The following is a 22,891-nucleotide window of genomic DNA, read 5'->3' as shown; positions in this document are numbered from 1 at the left end:
GAAACTAGGATAAGACTCAAGGTAGAAAGACAGAATGCATGACTACAACTGAGACAGTTTTACACTTTTTAAGCTTAATTAGCTTTGTTTGTCATGTTCTCTTACATTTCTTCGATTATTCTATTATTAAGCTTAGTTTTTTTCGTGCATTCTCTCCCATTTCTCTGACAACCCCTCCTTATTACTTACCCTTGGACATAACAGTCCCTATGCTATCACATCAACTGTATACTCAAAACTCATTTAATTTTTGATTTTCTAACTGTAGTGATATTACCAGTGTGTGCTGTCCTTTTCTTATTCAGTGTGGTACCTGACATCTCATCTCATTTCATGTTTTAGAAATATGAATTGAACCATAGGTGAAGTGCCTGCCAGGCCACTGTGAGTTTAATCCCAAATGACAGTCTATTTTTTTTTTGTTTCCTTTTGAGCAATGACACACTTATAATAAAGCCTTATGATCTACTGTCCAGCTAGTATATTTTGTCAGGTGACAACACAGTGACTCGCTGTCTACCAACAGAATGGATTTTGCATGATTTTGAACCTCCCTTTGCTGTGTCCATACCACTCCACCCCACTGATCAGCTGTCACTGCCAGTTCAAGGTCTGGATGTTAATGTGTTTTGTGTTTATCTGCAAAACAACACTGCTGCAGCATCTCATATCTTCAAACTCTCATCAAGCATGATAAACCTGTCCTGCTCTTTCTTGTCTCTGTTTGGTTTCTTTATTGCCACTGTACCTCCACCACTGACCCACTCGTGAATCTGTACTTGTGTCACACACACACACACTTATATATATATATGCTTTTTTTAAACATTACTCATTCAACTATTCTCCAGTCCAAATTTAACAGCTTGTATAATTGGGCACACTGTGTTCCTGGAAGGGTCAAGCAAAAGATACACCAGACATACACAGAAATGGAAGTTTGACTTAATGACTCATCTAAACAGTGTTTTTTTGGAACATGGAAGAAAGCCTGGAGGAAACCTGAACATGTAGACTCCACTCAGCGATTCAACTTCCACAGCCCCAAAGCTGCAAAATAACAATGCCACCTACTGAGCAATGATACCACCCAAAATTAAATCAAATATATTCTTTAATGTTGTACAGTTTTTTGTAACACAGCTGCTCCATGTTCCTCTTTTACCTTTCCATAACCACTTGTGCTTTATCATGTACCTAAGCAAGACAAATAATGTTTCTGCAACAGAAAATTTTGCAGACGTAAGGCTACATGTTTGGCCATTGATCTTCAGCACTTCAGAGGAAAAAGAATGTTAATTAGAGTTCAGAATTTGCATCAAGTCTAAGAGATGTTTTTTAAGCTATCAGGAAGCTATCAGGTGTTTCTCCCACTGTTGACTAATTTCTAAAAAATAACAAGGTAATAACACTTTACATTTGTTTTCAAAAATATCCACTGCTCATGAACAGCTCTTTTTCTCATAAACAATTGAGAAAAGTATCTAGAGAGTCACACTTACTTGTAGAAGAGCTTTTTTAATTATTCTACCTACATCCTGTCTCCACTCAGGGATGTTAGGGTTGTACTCATCCAGATTTGGGGAGAAAGACAAAAGCAGTGATTTGAAGAACTCTGTAAAAATGCAAGGAAAGGCCATTCTTAATGATTCTGTGATTACAATTTGCATCTTGCCATGGTCATGTTTTATAAGACAAGAAGGTTTAAGAAATGGGGCTTAAGTGTAGAAATATTTTATGATATCTGAACTTTCTTGGACACTGCTGTTTCAACAGTGCAAATTAAAATATGTGTTTCAGTAACCACAGACAATGATTTATCACAAGTAATACTGCTATGTTAATTAATATACCAGTGACGGATTGACATCTTATCCAGAGTGTACCCTGTATAGCGTAGTGCTCTGTGCTTCTGGGATAGGCTCTGCGACACCAAGACCACTTGACTAGGACAACGGGTTACAGATAGTGAGTGAGTGTATGATAGAATGAATGAACCATAAGTAATATACAGTTGCTCCTCGAGTAATGATGGGATTACATTCCAATAAACCCATTGTATGTGGAAAAATCGTAAGCCAAAAAAGAATACAGTACCGCACCTATCGAACATCATAGCCTAGCCTACCTTAAATGTGCTCAGAACCCTTACCATAGCCTACCGCTGGGCAAATTTAAGTAGGAGACACACATGGGCATTTAGTAGACATGATGGGATGTGAAAACACAAAATAAAAAAAACGCTTTCAACACAGTATCGGTTGATTACATTTGAGGTTGTTTACACTCGTTTGTGTGATCACTACAAAGACTGCGAGAGTGACTGAGTGAATGTTGCAGCTCGCTGACATTTCCCAGCATCAGGAGAGAGTATCGTACTGCATGTCGCAAGTACGGGAACAGATCGATATGGAAAATTCAAAGATTTGATTCTACGAATTGGGTATCGCTATCGTACCATCGTAACTTTGAAAAATCATAAGTTGAACCATCATTAGTAGAGGAGCATCTGTACTGAAAGCACAAGTTAAACAGTATACATGATGGAATTAAGTTTGCAAATACATTGATTCTTAAAATACATAGAATGTGAAACTATAATTATTTACCTTGTACTGCTATAGCTTTTGTATCCTGTAATATGTTATTCCCAGAAGATACCTGAACCGTAACAATGTTCATTCCCTCCACTGTAAACGTGTATGAGATACTTGCTTCCAAAGTTATTATGGGCTAAACTCAACAAAAAGGAAACAAGAATGCATAATGAGAGCCAGAACTGTCAGAAAATGAATAGAATTTTAGAAACAATTTCACAGAAAGATACAGCTGCAGCCAGAGCCACTTCCATATAAAGAGCTGGAAGAACAGACACTGGAGCAGACACTCAGACATTACCTCAGTGCTGTTTGAAAGCCACCAGAAGTAGGTTACAGTTCTGGGATTGCTTGGCCAGACGACAGCAGTGAGGTTGACCTCCTTATTCTTTATTGCAACAAATGGAGCTAAGAGATGGACGTGCTCCACTGCGCCTGGAACACATACCATGGCACAACATAAATATGCAAAATTAGTGAAATAAAATGTATGAAACACCTCTGATTTATCAATGACTGCACGTGTCAAATGTCAAATACTGTGGCCTCAGCTGCTAATTTCATGTGCACTTCTGCCCCTTTTCTTTATATTCGGCATTTCAAAGATTTTATTTTATTTTATCATCTGTTTAGGTACACTTATTCCTGGTACTGTTTTGTCCTTACCTGAAATTGAGACTAATACTATACTCATTATTGTATACAAGGAAAAAGTATTGGTAATAGAAATTCAAGTATTTCCTAGTGAAAATAAAAGGCTACTTCTAATACCTAGGGAAGTGAAAGAAAACCAAGAAAACACATTGTTTTTAAAAGCAATAGTCAGCTGTACATACAAGTAATGTGCAAATAGAGGCTAGTGCTATCAAATCCCAGGCTGTTTTCGGCAAGCGCAGTCACTCGGAATATCCCAGCACTCTTGTAAACATGTTTGATTCCGTCTTTGGTCCAGGTAAGATTAGAGTAGGACACAGCTGTTCCATCTCCAAAATCTAGCTGGATGTTTGTTCTCATCGAGTCCCCCTGTGAGAAGACAAAAGAACACAGTCTTAGACTGCACTCTGTCGGATACCACAGTGAAAAATATAAAAACTGAGAATGTTAAATAAATGCAGTGCTGTGTGTTCAGACTTGAGCTTGAATCAGCTCAGTCTGCATGGAATTAGCATGTTTTACTCATGTTGACATGGCTTTCTGCCAGGTGTGGAAAGTGAATGAGTGTGTTTGATTGCCCTGCAATGCACTGCTGTTCGGTCTGTGGTGGAAACTGTCTAATGTCCTATGCTTCAAGGATCAGCTCTGAATAAGTGACTCCAAAATGTACACGTAGTTAGCAAAAATGGAAAAACTGACATGGTATTTTATATAAATAAATGAAATACAGATGAATATATATATATATATATATAAAACTATCACTCTACACTCAATACCCCATAATGACAAAGTGAAAAAAGGATTTCAGAAAATTCTGCAAATGTGTTAAAAATATAAAAAACTGAAATACCAAGTTCGAAGACCCTTTCCTATGACACTTGAAATGTAGCTTTGGTGCATCCAAATTCAGATGGTCACCTTGTTTGGAGTCCAAACATAGTAAATTCAGTGGATTGGACATGATTTGGAAAGGCAACAATTTTTTCTTCTGTTTAAGGTCCCACAACTGACAATGTATATCAGAACAAAAGCCAAGTCATATGGTCAAAGGAATTGCCTGTAGAGCTTAGACACAAGATTGTGTCGATGCACAGATCTGGGGAAGACTACAAAAAACTTCTGCAGCATCAAAGGTTCCCACAGTGGACTTCATAATTCTTAAATAGAAAAAGTCTGGAACATCCACAACTCTTCCTAGAGCTGGCCGTCTAGCCAAACTGAGGAATTGGGAGGGGGCCTTGGTAAGAGAGGTGACCAAGAATCCAACGATCATTCTGGCTGAGCTGCAGAGATCATGTCAGGAGATGGGAGAAACTTCTAGAAGGACAGCCATCACTGCAACACTCCACCGATCTGGACTTTATGGCAGAGTGATCAGATGAAAGCCCCTCTTCAGTAATGCACATGAAAACCTGCATGGATCTTGTGAAAAGAAGCCTAGAGGACTATTAAACTGTGGGGAAGAAGGTTACCTTGTCTGATTAAACCAATTCTAAGTGTCATGTTAGGAAGAAACCATTCACCGTTCATCACCTGTGCAATACCATCCCAACGGTGAAGCATGGTGGTAGCAGCATGTTGCTGTGGGGTTGTTTTTCAGTAGCAGGGACTGGGAGACTACTCAGGGCCAAAAGAAAACTGAAGGGAGCAAAGCTCAGAAATATCCTTAATGAAAACCTGCTCCAGAGCAGGACCTCTGGACCTCAGACTGAGCCGAAAATTCACCTTCCAACAGGATAATGACCCTAAACATGAAGCAAAAACAACACAAGAATGGCTTAGGGATAATTCTGAGATTGTCCTTGAGTCGTCCAACCAGATTTCAGACTTCAACCCAATCAAACATCTTAAAATCCCATTTTTGCTTTGTCATCATGGAGTACTGAATGTAGATTGATGAGGGAAAAATTAATTTAAATGATTTTAGCATAAGGCTACAACACAAAAAAAAGTGAAAAAACTGGTCTGGATACTTTTTGAATGCACTATATACATAAAAGATACATACACACGCACACACACACAGTCTGAAATGGCTTGTCCCTAGCGGGGTTGCGGCGAACCGGAGCCTAACCCTGCAACACAGGGCACAAGGCTGGAGGGGGAGGGGACACACCCAGGACGGGACCCCAGTCCGTCGCAAGGCACCCCAAGCGGGACTTGAACCCCAGACCCACCAGAGAGCAGGACCTGATCAAACCCACTGCGCCCCCCTGTAAAAAAAAAAAAAACATACGTATATATTTTTAAAAAAAATTTTTTGTTGCACTAGACAGGCTTATTGACTGATTTCTTAATGGGATATGTAAAAACTTGACATATCTCATTAAGAGTTTAATACAACTGTGATAAATTATCATTTCACACATCATACCATAAAATAAAGCAAAGCATCTCCAGACAATTAGGAGCATGCTTCAATTGCAGTTACACAATGCTTATGCCATAAATGCCTTTTAGGGGACAAAGTGAGACGAGGACGCACACCTGACGTTATTGAGGTGGACTGATGCAGATGACAGATAGCAGACAGCAGAGACACAATAGGTTGCAGATTTTTCACCTTATGAGCCATCCCTGCTAATGAACCCACAGATCCAAACAAATAGCAGACTCCAGTGGGGTTACATCTGGCACTCAGCGGGCTTAGCGTAAACGGGGCTGGCTACAGCAGCCGTAGCATCCAAATCTGTGCTTATCGGAATGGGCGCGAGGGATGCTTGCTCTCCCACCAGAGCAGCATTAAGACAGTACACAGGGCACTTGGGACATTCATTTGTAACACGGCTTTTAGCCGCCGGGAGCTGTAATGCATTATTACAATTGCAAACATTGTTTGTTTCCAAGGCATTTGTTTTCCTTTCAGGCGCTGCAGAACATGAAAACATGCATAGCTTCAATGGGTGGCTTTGGAGATATTTCACGCCACTTTGCATAGAAAATTAAAAGTTGTATAAGAGAAAAGACAGCAACATAACACATTGTGAGAAAAACAAAAACACTGATCTTGATCCAGAGAGTAAGTTGGTATTATTCTCTGGATATCACCCAGCTTTTTGTTCTTTTTGCTGTTGCTGTTTTGCATCCAGCTTCCATGTTTTTTATTTTTTTTTAATCTACATACCATTTTACTGGTTGTTGTGGAGTCACAGTATATTACATATAGTCTACTGCTCTTTTGAAACAAGTCATGATTCCTTGTACCTCATTTTCAACACATCATCACTGGCTCACAGAACACATGGCTTGAACAAAATATTATGGCACAGTAAATATATACACAAACGCATTGTTCCTCTCATGCAGGTGTAAAATTATTCAGAGGAACTTCATGAAGAATGAAAAAAAATCTCAACACTAGCACACTTCACAGAGGCAGCATTGACAAGACAGCCAAGACAGTTCTACATTTTGCCATTTTATTTTAATGAAAACCTATTGTTGAAATTACAACTGAATAGTGCTTATGTGACAATACAAGAAAACAGATTAAAGGAATGTATATTCTTCAAAACGCATTCTGTTTCTTAGTATTTTTAGATCAAAATGCAAATAAATCCCAGCTTTTAACTTCACACTTAAAATTTTAGTGCTCAGCATTTTGGGAAAATTAATGTATATTTAAATAAATTTACATTGCATGCACTAATTGTGGTCAGCAAAACAAGTAAGTAACTTTGAAGCAATACTGTGTCCAGGTTGTCATAAGTTTATAATCACTTAACCTTCCCCGCACTCTGATACTGTTGACACCTGCTTTGGAGTGTCCTACTTATTTTTATTTACTTGTTTGCTACTTTATTTATTATTTAAACCTTCAACCTGGTATGTCATGCTGGGTATCTCCCGGGATGTGGATCTGCTACTGTTTCCCAGACCGGCGCCCTATCTGTCGCTCTCCATTCGCTGTTTCCAGAGCAACACCTGGAAACGAGCTCTGACTAAGAAAGGAACTCTAGAGCGCGTGACTCCAGGGACAGCATGTGGCATTACATGATGACTCACCCTCCACCATGTTCACAACAAAAGGACATGAGCGTTTGTGAAGATTCCCCAAGGAGTTTTGCCAGCTTAGGTGGCCAGTTTTTAATGGAAGGTTCTGGCGGTTTTGCAATGCATTGACACTAGATCATGGCAGTCTAAAGCAATATGAGTTTATCTGTGGTAGGCTGTCTTGTTCTCAGGGATCACCTTTATACAGTGACACATTTTAAACATATACAGACAAGCCACAGATCATGCAACAATTTAATCCAGCACCTGTGTAAATCTGAAACATTACAACAAACCCATGCTAATTTTTTCTATTTTTACAATAGTTTGTTTTCCCCCTTAGTTTCTTTTTTTTTATGAATATGTTGTAAATATGCTGTAGACAAACCCCTGCACATTAGGATTTTTTTCCCCTTTGGGGGAAAAAAAAATTCTAACATGGTGTGACAGCAAAGGCCCACTCCTCTCCTATCCTTTCTTAGGGAAATTTTCTAAAACTGCCCTGCTTAATCCCCACTGCACATTAAATATTTAGGGCCATTCTCTCTGCCCAAGAAATACCACCATATCAAGCTTCATGAATATAAATTAAAGCTGAATTCGACTGGAGGATTTCCAAATGCATGAGGCTGCCTCCACAAGGATTCACTCGCCTCCCTCCCTTATCGTTTTTTTCATATCAGAGAATCCCTCTCTTAATGAAAGGAACGGGCCCTCATTTCCTCAACTCATCACCCGGTAATATGACAACTTTGCCATGGAGAGACCCCAGACAGGGAAACACACACCTCAAGCCGTACTGAGAGGCTGCTGCCCAAGTGATACTGTAATATCAATGAAACATATTCGTCTTAAATTTAATGCAGACTTCCGCAATGCCATCTGGGAATGGTGTGCCCCGGCAATATTCGGCAGCATTGTTCGGCAGCAGGGTCGAAAGCAAGGTCCTTCTGATTCTTTTTTTTCTTTTTTTTTCCTCCTCTGGCTTTCACAATTTATCTGAGGTTAAAATGCTGAGCGTGGGTGATCCTGCACCCACAGGCAATAACGCATCACTTTGGGCAAGGTTAGACATTATAGGTCATTGTAACACACATGGTTTTGTTCCATTTATTCAATTTGCACTTTAACTTACAAAATTCCAGGTTGCATTTTGCAGACTCTAATTAAATGGAAACAAACAGACCTGTTACTACATACTTCTGTTTGATGCTACATTATTTGTCACATAACAATCTGCACAAAGAAGAAGCAATGGATAAAGGATGGTTATAGTACAGATATGGAAAACATTGAATTCATAATTAGAAAAATATTTTTTTGTGTTTTAATGTCAAATGTAGTAAATATTTGCACAGGGGGGTTTTTCCCTCACAGACATTTCTAAGCTGTATAATATAATGTAGAATATTTATGAATAATGCACAGTGGTTTTTGTGTATATTCAATGCCAGAGGAGAGGGGATATTTCACTCTTTATGAAAGCCTTTGTGCATATACAAATGGCATTAAAACGATATGTATTATAACTGTGGGTTTGTTAGCACACCATTGCAAAATACAGGCAGATGTATGGCACTGTAAGATCTAATGAGATGTACCATGTGGTGTTCCTGCATGAATATTTTACGATGTTTGACAACCACACAGTCATCTAAAATGTCCATGAAACATCAAGCAATGAGATATGAATTTTCAAATTAACCATAAATGATAAAAAAAAACCTTGAAATGCAAGAACAATGTTAATAATGTTATACACTGAAATCTCCAAGTGCAATGTTAACAGCAAAAAAGTTCAGTATTTTGGACAGAACATTTCACTATTTTATTCTGTTTGATCCTGCTAAATTCTATTGTTCAATTCTCACTGGAGAATCCATCAGTATATTTTAACTTCCCAGCAAATAAACACTCACTTTGGTCGGTCTACATTATGAGGTCACAAAATCTGTGAAACTTCTATATTCTTTTCTTTTTGTGATGCAAGGAAGAAAACATCAAAGGATACTGTGAGTAGTGCCTGGAATCCCATGGTCTCCTTTCATGTTATTCAGTGTGCAAAACCAGCATTTAAATTAGTCCGCTCTACCATGCTTAATTTACATGTTTGAAATATGTACATCATGTGTCCTTGTATACACAGCATATTATGACTTGTACTTGCCCTCTTTATACCCAAAATAAATCTTAGGAGTAATTTTTTCTGGCATAAAAATAAGTTTAGACTTGCTTTCCCTATAACAAGCAATATCTGGGTTGTCTCGACATGTCTTTTGGAAACACAGTCAAAATTCCTAAAAAACGTGCATTGCCTGATTAATTAATGATCAATTACAGAGCATCACAAATTGTCTCAAATGTCAAATGACTTGACAGCAAATGACCTAATTTGCAATATGTATATTATTGCAACGTTATTGCAAAGACAACAGCATAGTTAAAACTTTAATAGTTCTCTCCACTTATTTGTCTAGAACTGGTCATTTGATTAAGCATGGGAAATAAAAGGGAATTGAGCAAGTTCTTGGTGTAACCTAGCAACCTGCCATGCCTCTCCACCTGTGGAAACTCAGGTTTCCTCTGCATGTGCAGTGTTGTATTTATAAAATAGTGGTCTGCACCCAGGTTTGCCGCAAGTGCTGGACTAACATATGAACTTACACGCCTATGAGAGAGCGAATGAGAATACGGACAACAGAGTGAAAGAAATTCTGCCTGATGGACAAGGCTGCAGAAAACATATTGTAGGGAACATTCAGAGGCTGAAACACAAAGATGCTACAAATCACAGGACTGGACAAAGATAAAAAATAAGGAATAGAAGTAAGGGTCAATACATGAATGATAGGTTATCAACACAAATGCCTCTGAGAATGAAAGAACAGAACACGGCTTCAAAAGTGAGCACAGGTAAGGTGGGTGAAAGTGTTTAAATACTGTGTTTAATTCAAATGGCTCATGAGTCCACTATCTGCAGCAGCATTTGTTGCTAGGCAACCTACCTACAACACTCCTGTCATGCTGCCAGTGACGCCGGTCATTAAAAACCCTGGATGCTGTTTTATGACCTGTCTCACCTGTCTGGGTACCGCATAATGTCCATATCCCTCAAGACACAGAGCACAGAGCACCAGTTTCCTCCTCACTGCAGAAATGTCCACTCTTGGTATCCATGACAAAACTCAGCTTCAGCAGCAACACTTTACTTCTAAAAATAGTAGCTATGTAATACTAGACATTTGGTTTGGCTTGCACAGTAAAAATTGAAACTGATAACTGCAATTAAGGCATTTATAAGCAACAATATTCTTAATACAATATAGGCAAGATTTTAGTATTGAACGATTCACATTATTTGTAAACCTTTTATGTGCTCCATTGTGTTAAAATAGAGTATGACATTTGCATGTTCCTTTTCAAAGTTCAGTCTAAATAGATAAAATGGCATCTCACTGTACAGTGTTATTTTTCATAGGTATGCTTGCACGATTTGAATACACACACACACACACACGTTTTCCGAACCGCTTGTCCCATACGGGGTCGCGGGGAACCGGAGCCTACTCAGCAACACAGGGCAAGGGGCTGGAAGGGGAGGGGACACACCCAGGACAGGACGCCAGTCCGTCGCAAAGCACCCCAAGCGGGACTCGAACCCCAGACCCACTGGAGAGCAGGACCTGGTCCAACCCACTGCGCCCCCCCGATTTGAATACTGAATTTATAATATTTATATAGTATATTCTGGAAATGCAGCACATATCATGAAGCCTTTCTAACAGAAACTTTATACAGAGTTGATATTCTCACTGCTATACCATGTGACCTACCAAAACTTTGCATGACAACTGGGACACCCTGCTTGTTGTGTAAGGAATGGAACATCATCTTTAAAAAGCCATCCATTGCAAACCTGCTTGTACTGTGCATATCATACAGCTTGCTTTCCACTTATGCACACCCTACAAACTTGTGACTCACAGCACGCATCCTGTGGATGACAAATATATAAACCAGCTTCAAAAGAAACAACAAGTTTTTAATCAAGATTTTTTCTCCTTCCTAATCCAGAACATACTTATTTTAACACACAAGTCTCAGTTTCATATTTCAATCTTATTGATATCCCAGCATATGTGACTGCAGGACTAGTCATGAAATGAAGGTGCAAGGAGATCCAAGAAGAATAAAGCAAATTCAGCCAGTAATATTGCAAATGCTGGCTGGCTGATATGTGACAACTGAACATGAATAACATATCCCTGTTAACACTTCCAAGCTGCCAGGGGCAGCAGGTAGCATAGCAGTGGTAGCTATTGCCTTCAAATCCAAAGGAATTCAAATACCACCTATTGCTGTACTAGCATTAAGCAAGGTTTACCTCAAACTGTTCCATTAAAAATTTATAAAAAATTACCCAGCTGCATAAATGGGGAAATAATCAAAAAGTAATTAAAAAGTATCTTAATGTGAGTTACTTTTGAGAAAAGCATCAGCTAAAAGAATGTAAATGTAAGCCAGAAAGTAATTGCGAGCCACATTTTCATATAAAAGTTGTTTATTGGTACACAAGCTCAGATAAGATCATCTCTCAGTAAAGAAGAAGTCATGTGTCATGTGTATTTCATGTGTTTCTGAATTAGCATTTCAATTAGGATTTCAATAATTAAACTCAGTTCTAATATCCAGAAATTTCCACATGAAGTATTTTATACTTGAGTATTTCATTCAAATATTCAGTTCATAATATTTCAAATGTTTCAAATCTTTGCAGTATGCTCAGCACACAGCTAAATGCACAAATTTGGAATGTTTAATAAGGTTAACAGCTTCATTGTTAAACAGAAATTAAATAAATCAAAAGTGGACAGGATAGCCTAAATTAAAGCCGAATTCATAAAAAATTTCATTATGGGACTCAATATGTTGTTGGTGTAATCATAGCATAGGTACAACAAGGTACAATAGCTGAATTAAAAAAGATATTTTAACTAAAATTTGTTGTAAAACTAAATGAACTGTGAACATTTAAAGAATACCGCTGACAGTGTACTTAAATCTAGATTACAAAAAAAAGCATTTTCATTAAAGTCTATAAATAACAACATAAACCACAATACATTAAGAGCAGACATATCTGCTACAGAAAAGAAAAAAAAAATGCCTGTAATTGTTAGCAAGAAATGTATTGCACGTTTAGTCTAATTTTGTCAGTTCTCTATTGAATTAATTTAGTAGGTAATAACACACTTCCATTTTGCAGGTGGAGTCTGCATGCTTGTATCAGGAAATGGTATCTTAGCACCTCAGAATTACCACAAAAAATATACTGAAGTCAGCTTATGTACATGTCTTCATCCCACTTTCTGTCAATATAGAGGGTAAGTGCAGACTTTCTTTTAAAAAGCCATATTTTCACAATTCTGCAATTTCATATTCATAAACAGCCCTTTACATTTTTTTTTTTTGAAAGATCTTTCTTTCATTAAATCTTTTACATTGACTCATTTGTTGTCTGCAGGCCCCCACAACATTTGTACCCGGTCCATTTAATGGAATTCCTACAATACACTTCTGACTGTTGAAATGAATAAGTAGATAAATAAATGTTCTAGGAGAGGATACTGACAGACTTCTTCTATGATAGTTACAAAATATTCATCACAGTTACAAAAAAAGGATAATTTTTTGTTGCCAGATTTTTTTTTTTTTTAATGATATTTCTCTTACAGATTTCGTGACATTTGGAATCACAATTTACACAATTAACTCTCTTGGCAAGTCCAGAAGACACTGCTTCTCAGTGACATTTTCAGGAATACATGAACATGAATTGTCCACTATGAGAGACTTATGATGGAATGAAATCAAAATCTGCTTCTCATAAAATTCACTAGCCAGGCATAGCCTAGAAGCTAATGTGTGGCAGGAGTGAAGACAGAAACTAAGGAATGACAAAGGCACACAAAAAACACTATATTTGGGTTTAAAATCCATTAAATGTAAGTACAACATAATGAGATTAGTGCTGTACAGCATTACAAGGGGTCCATCTAGCCACCACATAGCATGCCTATTGGACCCTGTTTCTCTACCACGCGCCTCCCTGCATAAAGTCTGCCCCCAGCAAACTAAGTGAATGATTTACTCACCTCTTCAAGGTGCACAAGGAACGTGACATTGGTGCCCAGCGTGGCTGTCATTTTCCCTTCGCTGGTGAGGAGCTGAAGGCCTTTGGGAGCTCGAACTTGGCACTGCTGCTTCTTAGCGGTGTATATTTCCTTCACTCCCTTAGTGCAGTTGTTGGACACTACCTTCCGGTACCTGACAAAGGCACATCCAAAGGAAACGGAAAAGCATTTCACCTTCTAGAGCTTTATCAGACTTGGAAGGAGAAATCTCACAATGAAAACAATCCACTTATAGGTGTACTTCTAAACATAAATTATTTCCAAACGTCCAAAAGTATTGGTACAGAAACTCATGAAGTCACCATTCAAAGTGATTTTGAACATTCTCTAAGACAACAAACAGGAAGGAAAGAACAGTTTCTTTTGTCTGTAGTCTGTAGTCAAGAGCTCTGGTCCCAAAAAGTAGCACATCGAAAAAACTTAAGAATCTGTAGGTTTGTGAAACACAAAGAGCTCAAACAATAATAGTCATGTTATTCCGCAATCATCAGTAGAATTAACGTCTCATATAATATGGTCACGTTGGAAAAATTACAGTCGGAACCGGAGGATGAGGCTTTCTCTGAGATGTACGTCGCTTTGGAGAAAAACGTCTGCTAAAGGAATAAACGTAAATGAAGCCCACCCAGTGCTGTTGAGGTAGTTTCGCCCATAGCTGCAGCTTCTGGACACTGAGGCAGGGTTAAACCAAAATGCTGGTAAGCATTTCCCATCACTCCGTCGTTCATATCCATAATCACTGAAGAGACAAATTAGTAAATTCAGTTAACAAAATTAGTTAAGTCCAGTTACCTAATTATAATTACACCTACAAAATATGCTGCTATTTTACTACTGCTTGTAATAATAATAATAATAATATGGGTTATTCTTCCACAAAATCAATATCTTCAGTGCAGTACTTCATTCATTTATGTTCCACTCCAGTAATATGCACTTTACAATTTACAGTCAACAAACTGTTTTTATTGTGTCCTTAGTTCCAAAATCATGTGTATTTAGTTCTAACCATTTCTTTTTACGTCACCAGCTGCAGAAGTCATTTATGAACTCATTAGATTAGTCATTCCCTTGAAAATATTCATGAAAATAGTACACTCGGAAACCTTGTGAATTCCAGTTTAGGAACCTCTTTGACCTTCTATGAACTCCATTATAGGAAAAAATATATTACTGATATTACTGTTGTATCAAAGTAGTAGAGACTGGATAAAGGGCAAAAGACAATTTCAGGAACTTCCGTGACATCTTTTTTTAAAGTATTTATTTAAATTCACATTCAAAGTAAAGAATACAGAGAATGATTAAATGCTTACTAGCCTTATGTTAGGAAGAGTTTGGACCCTATTGCAGAAGTGTAAAGGATTAAGCCTATGTCTGAGGAATTTAAGGCCTACCTTAACAAATCAAGTGCAAAGCACTTTTCCAGAAGACTGCTTAAAAAGCCCTTTACCAGAGCGTGAAACTCTGATAAGCGGCATTCCTGTTCATGGGTAGAAGGTAACACTGATAATAGTTGTTCTAGATTGAAGTTATTTTTACAGACTTTAAATTAACTGCTTTAATTTGCTTTGATTTCAGAACATGACTGTCATTCATTTTTAAGATATATTATTCATGCTGTATTAACAGAATAAACATTTATATCACTATTTAGACACACTCTTTACCCTATAACCTAGCATTCCATCTAATTAAAGGGAGCATGCAGGCACATATGGAAAGAGAATGCATGTAAATAAAGCAGTGTGGTGTTGCATAACCTCTGCTATGATTTGAAACTAAAAAAAAAGTACTATTACATCTTAATGCTATACTTGAACATCTCCCCCGGAATCAAGCTTACCATTCAAAATCTGAGGCTCTGCAGATGCAAGGTTCAGCTGAAAGTATTCTGGAATAGTCCTTTTCCAGCATGCAATGGTTTCCTGGCCTGCGCTTCATGTAGATTTGTTTCTCTCCCATTACACAAGGCTCACCCTTTGAAATCACATCAGAATTTAATATTTCAGTGCATTTCAGACATGTTCTCTGCAGCAAATAACCAACTAAATATTGGTAAATGTAATCAAACCTAAGGCATACAATCCATCCTTAATCTTAATTAGAAAGAAAACGTTTCAGTTCATCATGCAAGCGGAATCTAAATATGAAGATGTGTTGCAATCATAATCACATAAGTTATGAATGAGAATGTGGTAAAGTGAAACTGTGTACAGGTTTTTTTTTGTTTTTTTTTTTTTTTATTTCAGAGTTACCTGATTGTGTAAATGCCATGTCTGGTAGTCTCCTTCTGTACATCTTCTGGTAAAGATGGACTTATAGTCAATTTTGATAAGCTGCCATTCAGAATGGTGGCTGAAGTGTCCAAAAAACCTTCAAACACAAATAGCCACTGAAGCTGCTGATCTCACAAAAAAATTAACTATAACAATTTTTTTTTTTCTCCCATCAACATTACAGCAGTAGAAGAAAATTAGAATCTTGTTATGCACTGACAGCATCCATTCCCCATTTCAAGTGTTCGGTCACCAGGGTTTACAGACTGATATCCATTAATATATTTCATTTATGAAAACTCTGTTCAGGTTTTCCATCCAAATAAATGTTTGAATGTGTGTTACGCAAGAGCTGCCAGAAACCACCATCTTGTAATCTGACCTTTGTCGTGAACTCGTACTGCAGAGGAAATATTACTCCTCACACACAATTACATATTTTTGCTTACGTCATGATCTGACTTTCAGCTCCAGGCTCCACAAGAACTCCATCCACAAATAGGGGCACCAAGGAAAAACTGTGTCTGCTCCACTGTTTCCCTTCATCAAAGCTAATCCTGTCAGTAACACAAAACACAGTAAATGTGCTTGATGGTAAAGGAAAAATACATAGTTTATCGTGATTATAGGAGTCATCGCAAAGAGAAAAGAATTCCAATGGTCAGTAGAAATAAGTAGCCTTAAGTCAGTATATCAGAGGTTCCTATTTGAAGCTATTACTAACCTTGTGCTAAAAGAAAAGATTCTCTTCAAAAAAAAAAAAATCAAAGAGCAAAAACAGAACATAGAAAGACTGCTTCTGGAGAAAAAAAAAGAAAAAACCTTTTGCTTTAAAAAGGAGAAGTATGTTACAGGTGCAGGTTAATGTGTGGTGTGATAAAAACAAACTAAGACAGAATTGATTCATGTTCTGCCAACTACAAAACAGGGAGGCAATGATATATGTCTTCCAACTTTCATCGAAACAGCACACCTTTATCGAATCTGACAGGTTATCACCGTCAATTTACAAGTGAGGATCCTAGAGTACCTTGTGTGGCAAAGTAAAAAAAAAAAAAAAAAAAACTTAAAGAAAGCACTAGGATGCATGGACTTTATTGGTACAGTATTTTACACATTTAACTGCCTTCATGTGACAACATACTAACATAGAATATACAGTCATTCTGGGAATACTGAGCTGCTAATATCTCTTTGGCTTTGCAGGGGACAAAACATTGCTGTTTCCTACAGACCACTTGTTCTGAACAGCTGTCACTGAGTAGAAACTGTTCAGCCAAAAAAAAGGCAAGGGCCAGAATTCAGAATTTTGCAACAGCAAAAATGACAGAGTGAAGAAGAGATTTAAACTAAGAAGCTAAAAGTTGTGATCTCAAAGACTTCAGTGTATAGAAATACTAGATTCAAACTACTCACGATTTTTCTCCTGTTACATTCATACAGTTAATAAGCACCTCCTTTGAAAGTTATGTATTTTTTCACATTTTCAAAGAGCATACTTAAAATCACACACACACACACACATTGTCAGAACCGCTTGTCCCTCACGGGGTCACGGGAAACCGGAGCCTACCCGGCAACACAGGGCGTAAGGCCGGAGGGGGAAGGGGACACACCCAGGACGGGACGCCAGTCCGTCGCAAGGCACCCCAAGCGGGACTCGAACCCAGACCCACCAAAGAGCAGGACTGCGGTTCAACCCACTGCGCCACCGCATCCCCTCTACTTAAAATCATTTGAAACAAATTTGTGTCATAATATTTTATGCATTATCACAAAAGTTAAAATGTGGGGCACAAAGGGAGTACTAAGATAGACTTTTACCATTTCATAAGTATTATACTGACAGCCAAATAATTATATCATAACGTACAGACCATCGATATCCATCCATCCATCCATCCATCCATCCATCCATCCATCCATCGTCATCAAGATGTTTATACATACTAATATTCTGGAAATAGACAAGCCATCCATCAATAAAGGCTTTTTTTTATTATAGCACGATAAACATTTATGCTCATGTTAACTTTAAATAAGATTGCATTTATAATGCAGTTTTTTAAAGACATCTTAAAAGATATGAGAATAAGAATGAGACTACATTTTTGGCTGTACTAGCCTGTAGGGAATGAATAAGAGCCCAAAAAGCATATAAACATTAATGCAAAATAGAATGACTTTCATTCTGCAGGGTATATTTGAATGAACATACCACAAATGCCTGATGGGTACTGTCGCTTGCTTAACTGCAAGCAGAGCACCTCCTTTGTCCAGAAACCAAATACTGTACTCTTCCTCAAAAATCTGAATACAAATAGAAAAAAAAGCTTCAGTGTCATTTAATGACTTTTTTTTAAATCATGATGCCAGATTTGCAGTATGTATTCTACTTTGTGAACATTAAATGTGCATTTTCCTCAGTTATACATTTATTTTACACTAATGGCCAAGGTACATGATGCAAAACTGATAATGAATTTCAATATGTCATTAGTCACAATGTCAATTATAATGAACACTTATTACATGAGACTATTTGTTAAATTTTTATCCTTGTATTGCTATAAACTATTAAAACGCAAACTGTTCCTACCTGTCTCCAGTTATTACCAGCATCTGATGATATGTACATTCCAACATTATTGTAAGAAAGTTCAGAACCAATATTACCTGAGGTGTTAAAAAAAGCAAAAAGAAAATGGTAAGCATGAAAAACTATATTATTACTATAAACTGAAAAAAAAAAGAAAAAAACCATATTATTATTTCTTATATTTTCTTCTTTCTGTAGCATAACATTTTGGTAACACATTTTAAAATTGTGTTGGTATGACAATATTCACATTTACCAGTCAGCTCGTAATCTGTATTATTATAGTGCATTGTTAGAATTTAGTTTTTTCCTCTACAAAGTTCCAAATAATTACACTTGTGGGTACCCAATAAAAATGGTAAGCATTTTCGAGAAATCATATGCTAATGCTATTAATTTGTTTATGAATTTTTAAAAGGTTTAATAAATGGCATTATTAAAGGATAATACAGTGGGTCACTTTTCCCTCAGAGCTCCTGGACTGTAGGTTCAAACAGGGGTTTGAACTCAGCTCAGTCTGTGTGGAGTTTGCATGTTCTCAGCATGTTTATGTGAACTTCCACCAGGTGCCCTACTTTCCTCTTCCTTCCTTCTTCCCTCAGTCAAAAGATTAGTTTCAGGCGGATTGCTGAATTTAAATTGCCTCCAGTGTGTGTGATTGCCCCGAGACGGCCAAGAGTCTCATCCACAGTGTTCCCGGCCTTGTGCTCTGAACTTCCCAGAATTGGCTCTGGACCACTGTAACCCTGCACTGGATAAGCAGTTTCTGAAAATGGATGGATCCTGTTGAAGATGCCCCACTGTTCATCTTTCCACTGTGTTTAACTGAACTTCCCCACAGTCCTCTGAAACACTACTTCTATGAATAGTGTTTAGAGACTATGAACTCAGTGGTACAGTACCGTATTTTTAAACATCTGACAAGATAGGCTGCAATAGTAATAAAGCCAAATCAAACATTTAAGTTTGAACACTGCTCTGACTTTGTTTCTACACAAGAATGAATTAATTTTAAATTGTGCCTTCAGGAAGAATTAGTATTTTATATCCCCGCTGATTTTTTTTTTTTTTTTTTTTTTTTTAAGTCTTTATCCTTACCTGTAGCCACAATAATTCCTGGTGCTGAACTCTTGCTTGAAATACTTCCAGAAGTATACGGATTTTCCGACATCTGCAGATGTAAATGCAGGGAGCAAAAAGGCTGTGGATACAAAAAAATCACTAATTAACCTGCAATATTTTATGCAATCAAACCCCACAATTCAGATCATACACTTTAATGTAATACGAAGAAATCTTAATGCAGATGAGTATACTCTAACACAAGTTTCAGTAATATCTAAAGGTATATTTGACAGTTTTAGTACTGAAATCTTTAAGTATAGTCTCAGTCAACACTACAGCCATTAAGTCTCCTTATTCCTTAAAGTTATTCTTAGCCATAATAATATTGATTTAACACATTACCCCCAGTTCTCTAATTACTAACATTTACTGATAAATATTTCATAATTATTTCTCCAGTTACCCTCTTTTTTGCTATAATCTTGCTGTAACCACTGTAAGTTGATATAAACTATAAATGAAAAGCTTTAAAAAGCACTAAGAGAGAGGAAGGCTGGAAATTTCTCAAGGTAATTAAACCAGTGTGAGTCCAGAATGACTAATTCGCATTCAGTCTTCATCTAACACTTGGTTATACTTTTTCTTAATATAAAAGTGTGAAAACTAATTTCCTTACGCAAATTAGGCTGACCAAAACGCATTCAGTACTCATCAGGTGTGGGGACAATAATTAAACAATTTTAAATCAGTAAAGAGAGAACGGAGCTATTATTTGAAAGTTAAACTATGTTCTGAACCACAGGGAAAGTAATGCTAAATATAATACCAACACAGAGGTATTAAAAGGGAAACAAGTGCACATTAATTCAGCTATGCAGTCATATTGAAGACAGCACCATTTCTGTAGGTGTCACTTACCAAAACACAGTGGATCTCATTTCCTGCAAGATCCAAAGCTGGGGCTTGTAGCAAACGCCAGTCTCTCCCTTTGTTATATGTGATATAGGTCTTCACTTGGCTATCAAGCTTCCTGTTAGCTATGAACATTCCCTTTATCCCTGCTACCTAGGAAAAATGGAAAAGGCTAAATAAAAACACTCACACAAACAAGAGAAATACATTTTAAAAAGTCACCAAGTAATTCCTTAATGATGTGCAATTTACAGATTTCATTCTAAGTTTAAACAGCAGATTAAGGTGATGATTGATGTGGTGGAAATAGCACGGAGACTCTTCAGGTATGGCAGATAATGCCTCACCCTTGTGATGAGACAGACATCTTCTTTGTCACAAAATCTGCACATCAACATATTTAATGCCACAACAATATTGACACCTACAGTTCCTGATTTTGTTCTAAGTGCATCATTTCACTACATGGTTGGATTTAACGCTAAATGGTATTTGGAATAACAAAGTGCTACATCTTTAATGTGGCATGAATTACACAATTATGAATACATTACTTTATACACACATACATGCACAATTATATTTAACTCTAGATACTATTTTAATCAAACCATATTCCAGAACCTCTCTATAAGTGGCACTAATAGGCAGTGCAGGTGACAGTGTCAGACATGTTATGGATTGGAAATATCACACTTAATGAGACAACTTCTTCAACTGCCCAGAAGTGTCATTCAGCATTTTAATTATTTATTAATCATATGAACTTCTGAACAATAATTCCAGCCGTAAATGTATGTTGACGCTAAAAATGGCACTGACTGTATACAGTATGTCACAGTGATGATGTTAATTACTGATAGAAGTTTTACAAAATAAATTACATTTAGTTATTTTACTGATGCTTTACTCAAGCGCAACGTACAACGGTTTACACATTTATGCATTTAAACAATTTTTATAGTCCAATTTCTTGGTAAATACATTACTTAACTGTACCACGGCAGGAGCTGGCATTCAAACCTGGGTCCTTCAATGGGAAGGCAGTGGCTGTAAACACTACGCTATGTGTTGTACCCACCTACTACATGATTAAATTTGGTTAAAGGTAATACCATGACAGTGTATAGTACAAAAAGGTAGACTGGTTCAAAACAGGCAGAACATTGTGAAGGACAGCAATACCAATTGAAATACAATATTTCAAACATACACTCAAGCACTTTTTACATTTCAAGGAGCCTATTCTTCACTTGACTTCTTGTGCTTTAAGAGGAACAAACTTACAAACCTGAAAATCCCCTTTTAAAGTCTTTCAGGTTATTAAGTCTGTGCTGCCAAATACTCCAGGGCTTTACAACAACACTTGAAAGCTTTACAAAGTATTTTGGCGAGAGTGATCTCTGTTGTTCATGCCAGCTTTGGACAAGCTGTGAGAGCATACATCTATTCCTAAGACAATACGAGCCGGCAACGATACAAATGTCTTAAATTGCTCCTCCTAAAGACCAGTTACCCTACAAATGCTGGCTTAAAATAATGTGTCATGAGGTGTCCACAGGAGGGGGCTGCAGTGTCGCAGTGGGCTTGGCCGGGGCCTGCTATCTGGTGGGTCTGGGGTTCAAGTCCTGCTTGGAGTGCCTTGTGATGGATTGTGATCCCATCCTGGGTGTGTCCCCTCCCCCTCCAGCCCTGTGTTGCCAGATTAGGCTCCAGATCACCGCAACCCTGCTCTGGACAAGCGGCTTCAGCCAGTGTGTGTGTGAGAGGTGTCTACAGGGGAAAAAAATGTCTTGCTGAGATTAACCATGTTCTGAAATATCCATTGACATGGTGTCATTCAGATGTTCAGGTGTTTGCCAAGCTAGGCATTTGGACTGCAAACGTTTCATCACCAGAGGTGACATCATGATGATGGTGGTAGTGATGATGTAACATGATGATGTCACAGCATGATGATGTCACCTCATGCAGTCCAAATGCCAAGCTCAGTGAACTCCTGAACATCTGAATCAACAACCTGAGCAAGAAACACCATTAATCTACCACCACCATCTAACACCAACCATTTTGACAATTAACTATGCTGTGCTATTCATAAGGTTGTACGAAATACTGTTTTGATTTTACTGTGTTTGCAAGGTCAGTATTGCTGTTAATTAGTCGGTGGACCACCTGATGGGTCAATGATTCTTCCAACCCACAACCACCCACAACCCCCAAAGGCAAGCGTTAATTATTGCATACTTAATATGTTGTTTAATTAATTGTACCTGTTTAAATATGTGTTCTGTTAATTTCACAGTCTTACATTCTTTAATATACAAATATACACAAAAAAACACTCACTGAACAATTTATACCTTTTTTGGCAAACTTCGCTGTTAAAAATAACTCTGAAACTAACAATGCGTTCAGTGTAAAATGATGCAATGTTGGTGCAATCACAAAAAAAATCAGCTTATTTCATTATTAACATTTAACTATTTTCCCCCAAGTTAATTAGCCTCCATAGTTTATTTGTGTTCTGTCTTAGATTGCCTTACCAGTTTCTATCTATCGATGACCATAACATTAAACGTGTTAAATTATTGC

At 37.5% G+C, this 22,891-nt stretch overlaps 1 protein-coding gene across 1 annotated transcript in view; it reads right to left on the bottom strand.

Annotated features, from left to right (window-relative positions):
- Positions 1-22,891, bottom strand: part of sorcs3a (sortilin related VPS10 domain containing receptor 3a) — a 187,989-nt gene that overhangs the window by 8,402 nt on the left and 156,696 nt on the right. Inside the window, exons 10-22 of the mRNA XM_018750804.1 lie at positions 20,303-20,449; positions 19,418-19,520; positions 18,320-18,396; positions 17,939-18,030; positions 16,170-16,277; positions 15,700-15,817; positions 15,288-15,421; positions 14,067-14,180; positions 13,403-13,574; positions 3,434-3,620; positions 2,899-3,032; positions 2,610-2,733; positions 1,503-1,615 (exon numbers count right to left, since the gene is read on the bottom strand). Coding sequence (XP_018606320.1) covers positions 1,503-1,615; positions 2,610-2,733; positions 2,899-3,032; positions 3,434-3,620; positions 13,403-13,574; positions 14,067-14,180; positions 15,288-15,421; positions 15,700-15,817; positions 16,170-16,277; positions 17,939-18,030; positions 18,320-18,396; positions 19,418-19,520; positions 20,303-20,449 — 1,623 coding nt within the window. The remainder of the gene's footprint in view (positions 1-1,502; positions 1,616-2,609; positions 2,734-2,898; positions 3,033-3,433; positions 3,621-13,402; positions 13,575-14,066; positions 14,181-15,287; positions 15,422-15,699; positions 15,818-16,169; positions 16,278-17,938; positions 18,031-18,319; positions 18,397-19,417; positions 19,521-20,302; positions 20,450-22,891) is intronic.

This window comes from Scleropages formosus, chromosome 16 (assembly GCF_900964775.1).
Source record: "Scleropages formosus chromosome 16, fSclFor1.1, whole genome shotgun sequence".
Classification (NCBI taxonomy): Eukaryota; Metazoa; Chordata; class Actinopteri; order Osteoglossiformes; family Osteoglossidae; genus Scleropages; species Scleropages formosus.
Note: the sequence above shows the minus strand (reverse complement) of the source record. Positions and strands in the feature narration are given on the sequence as shown.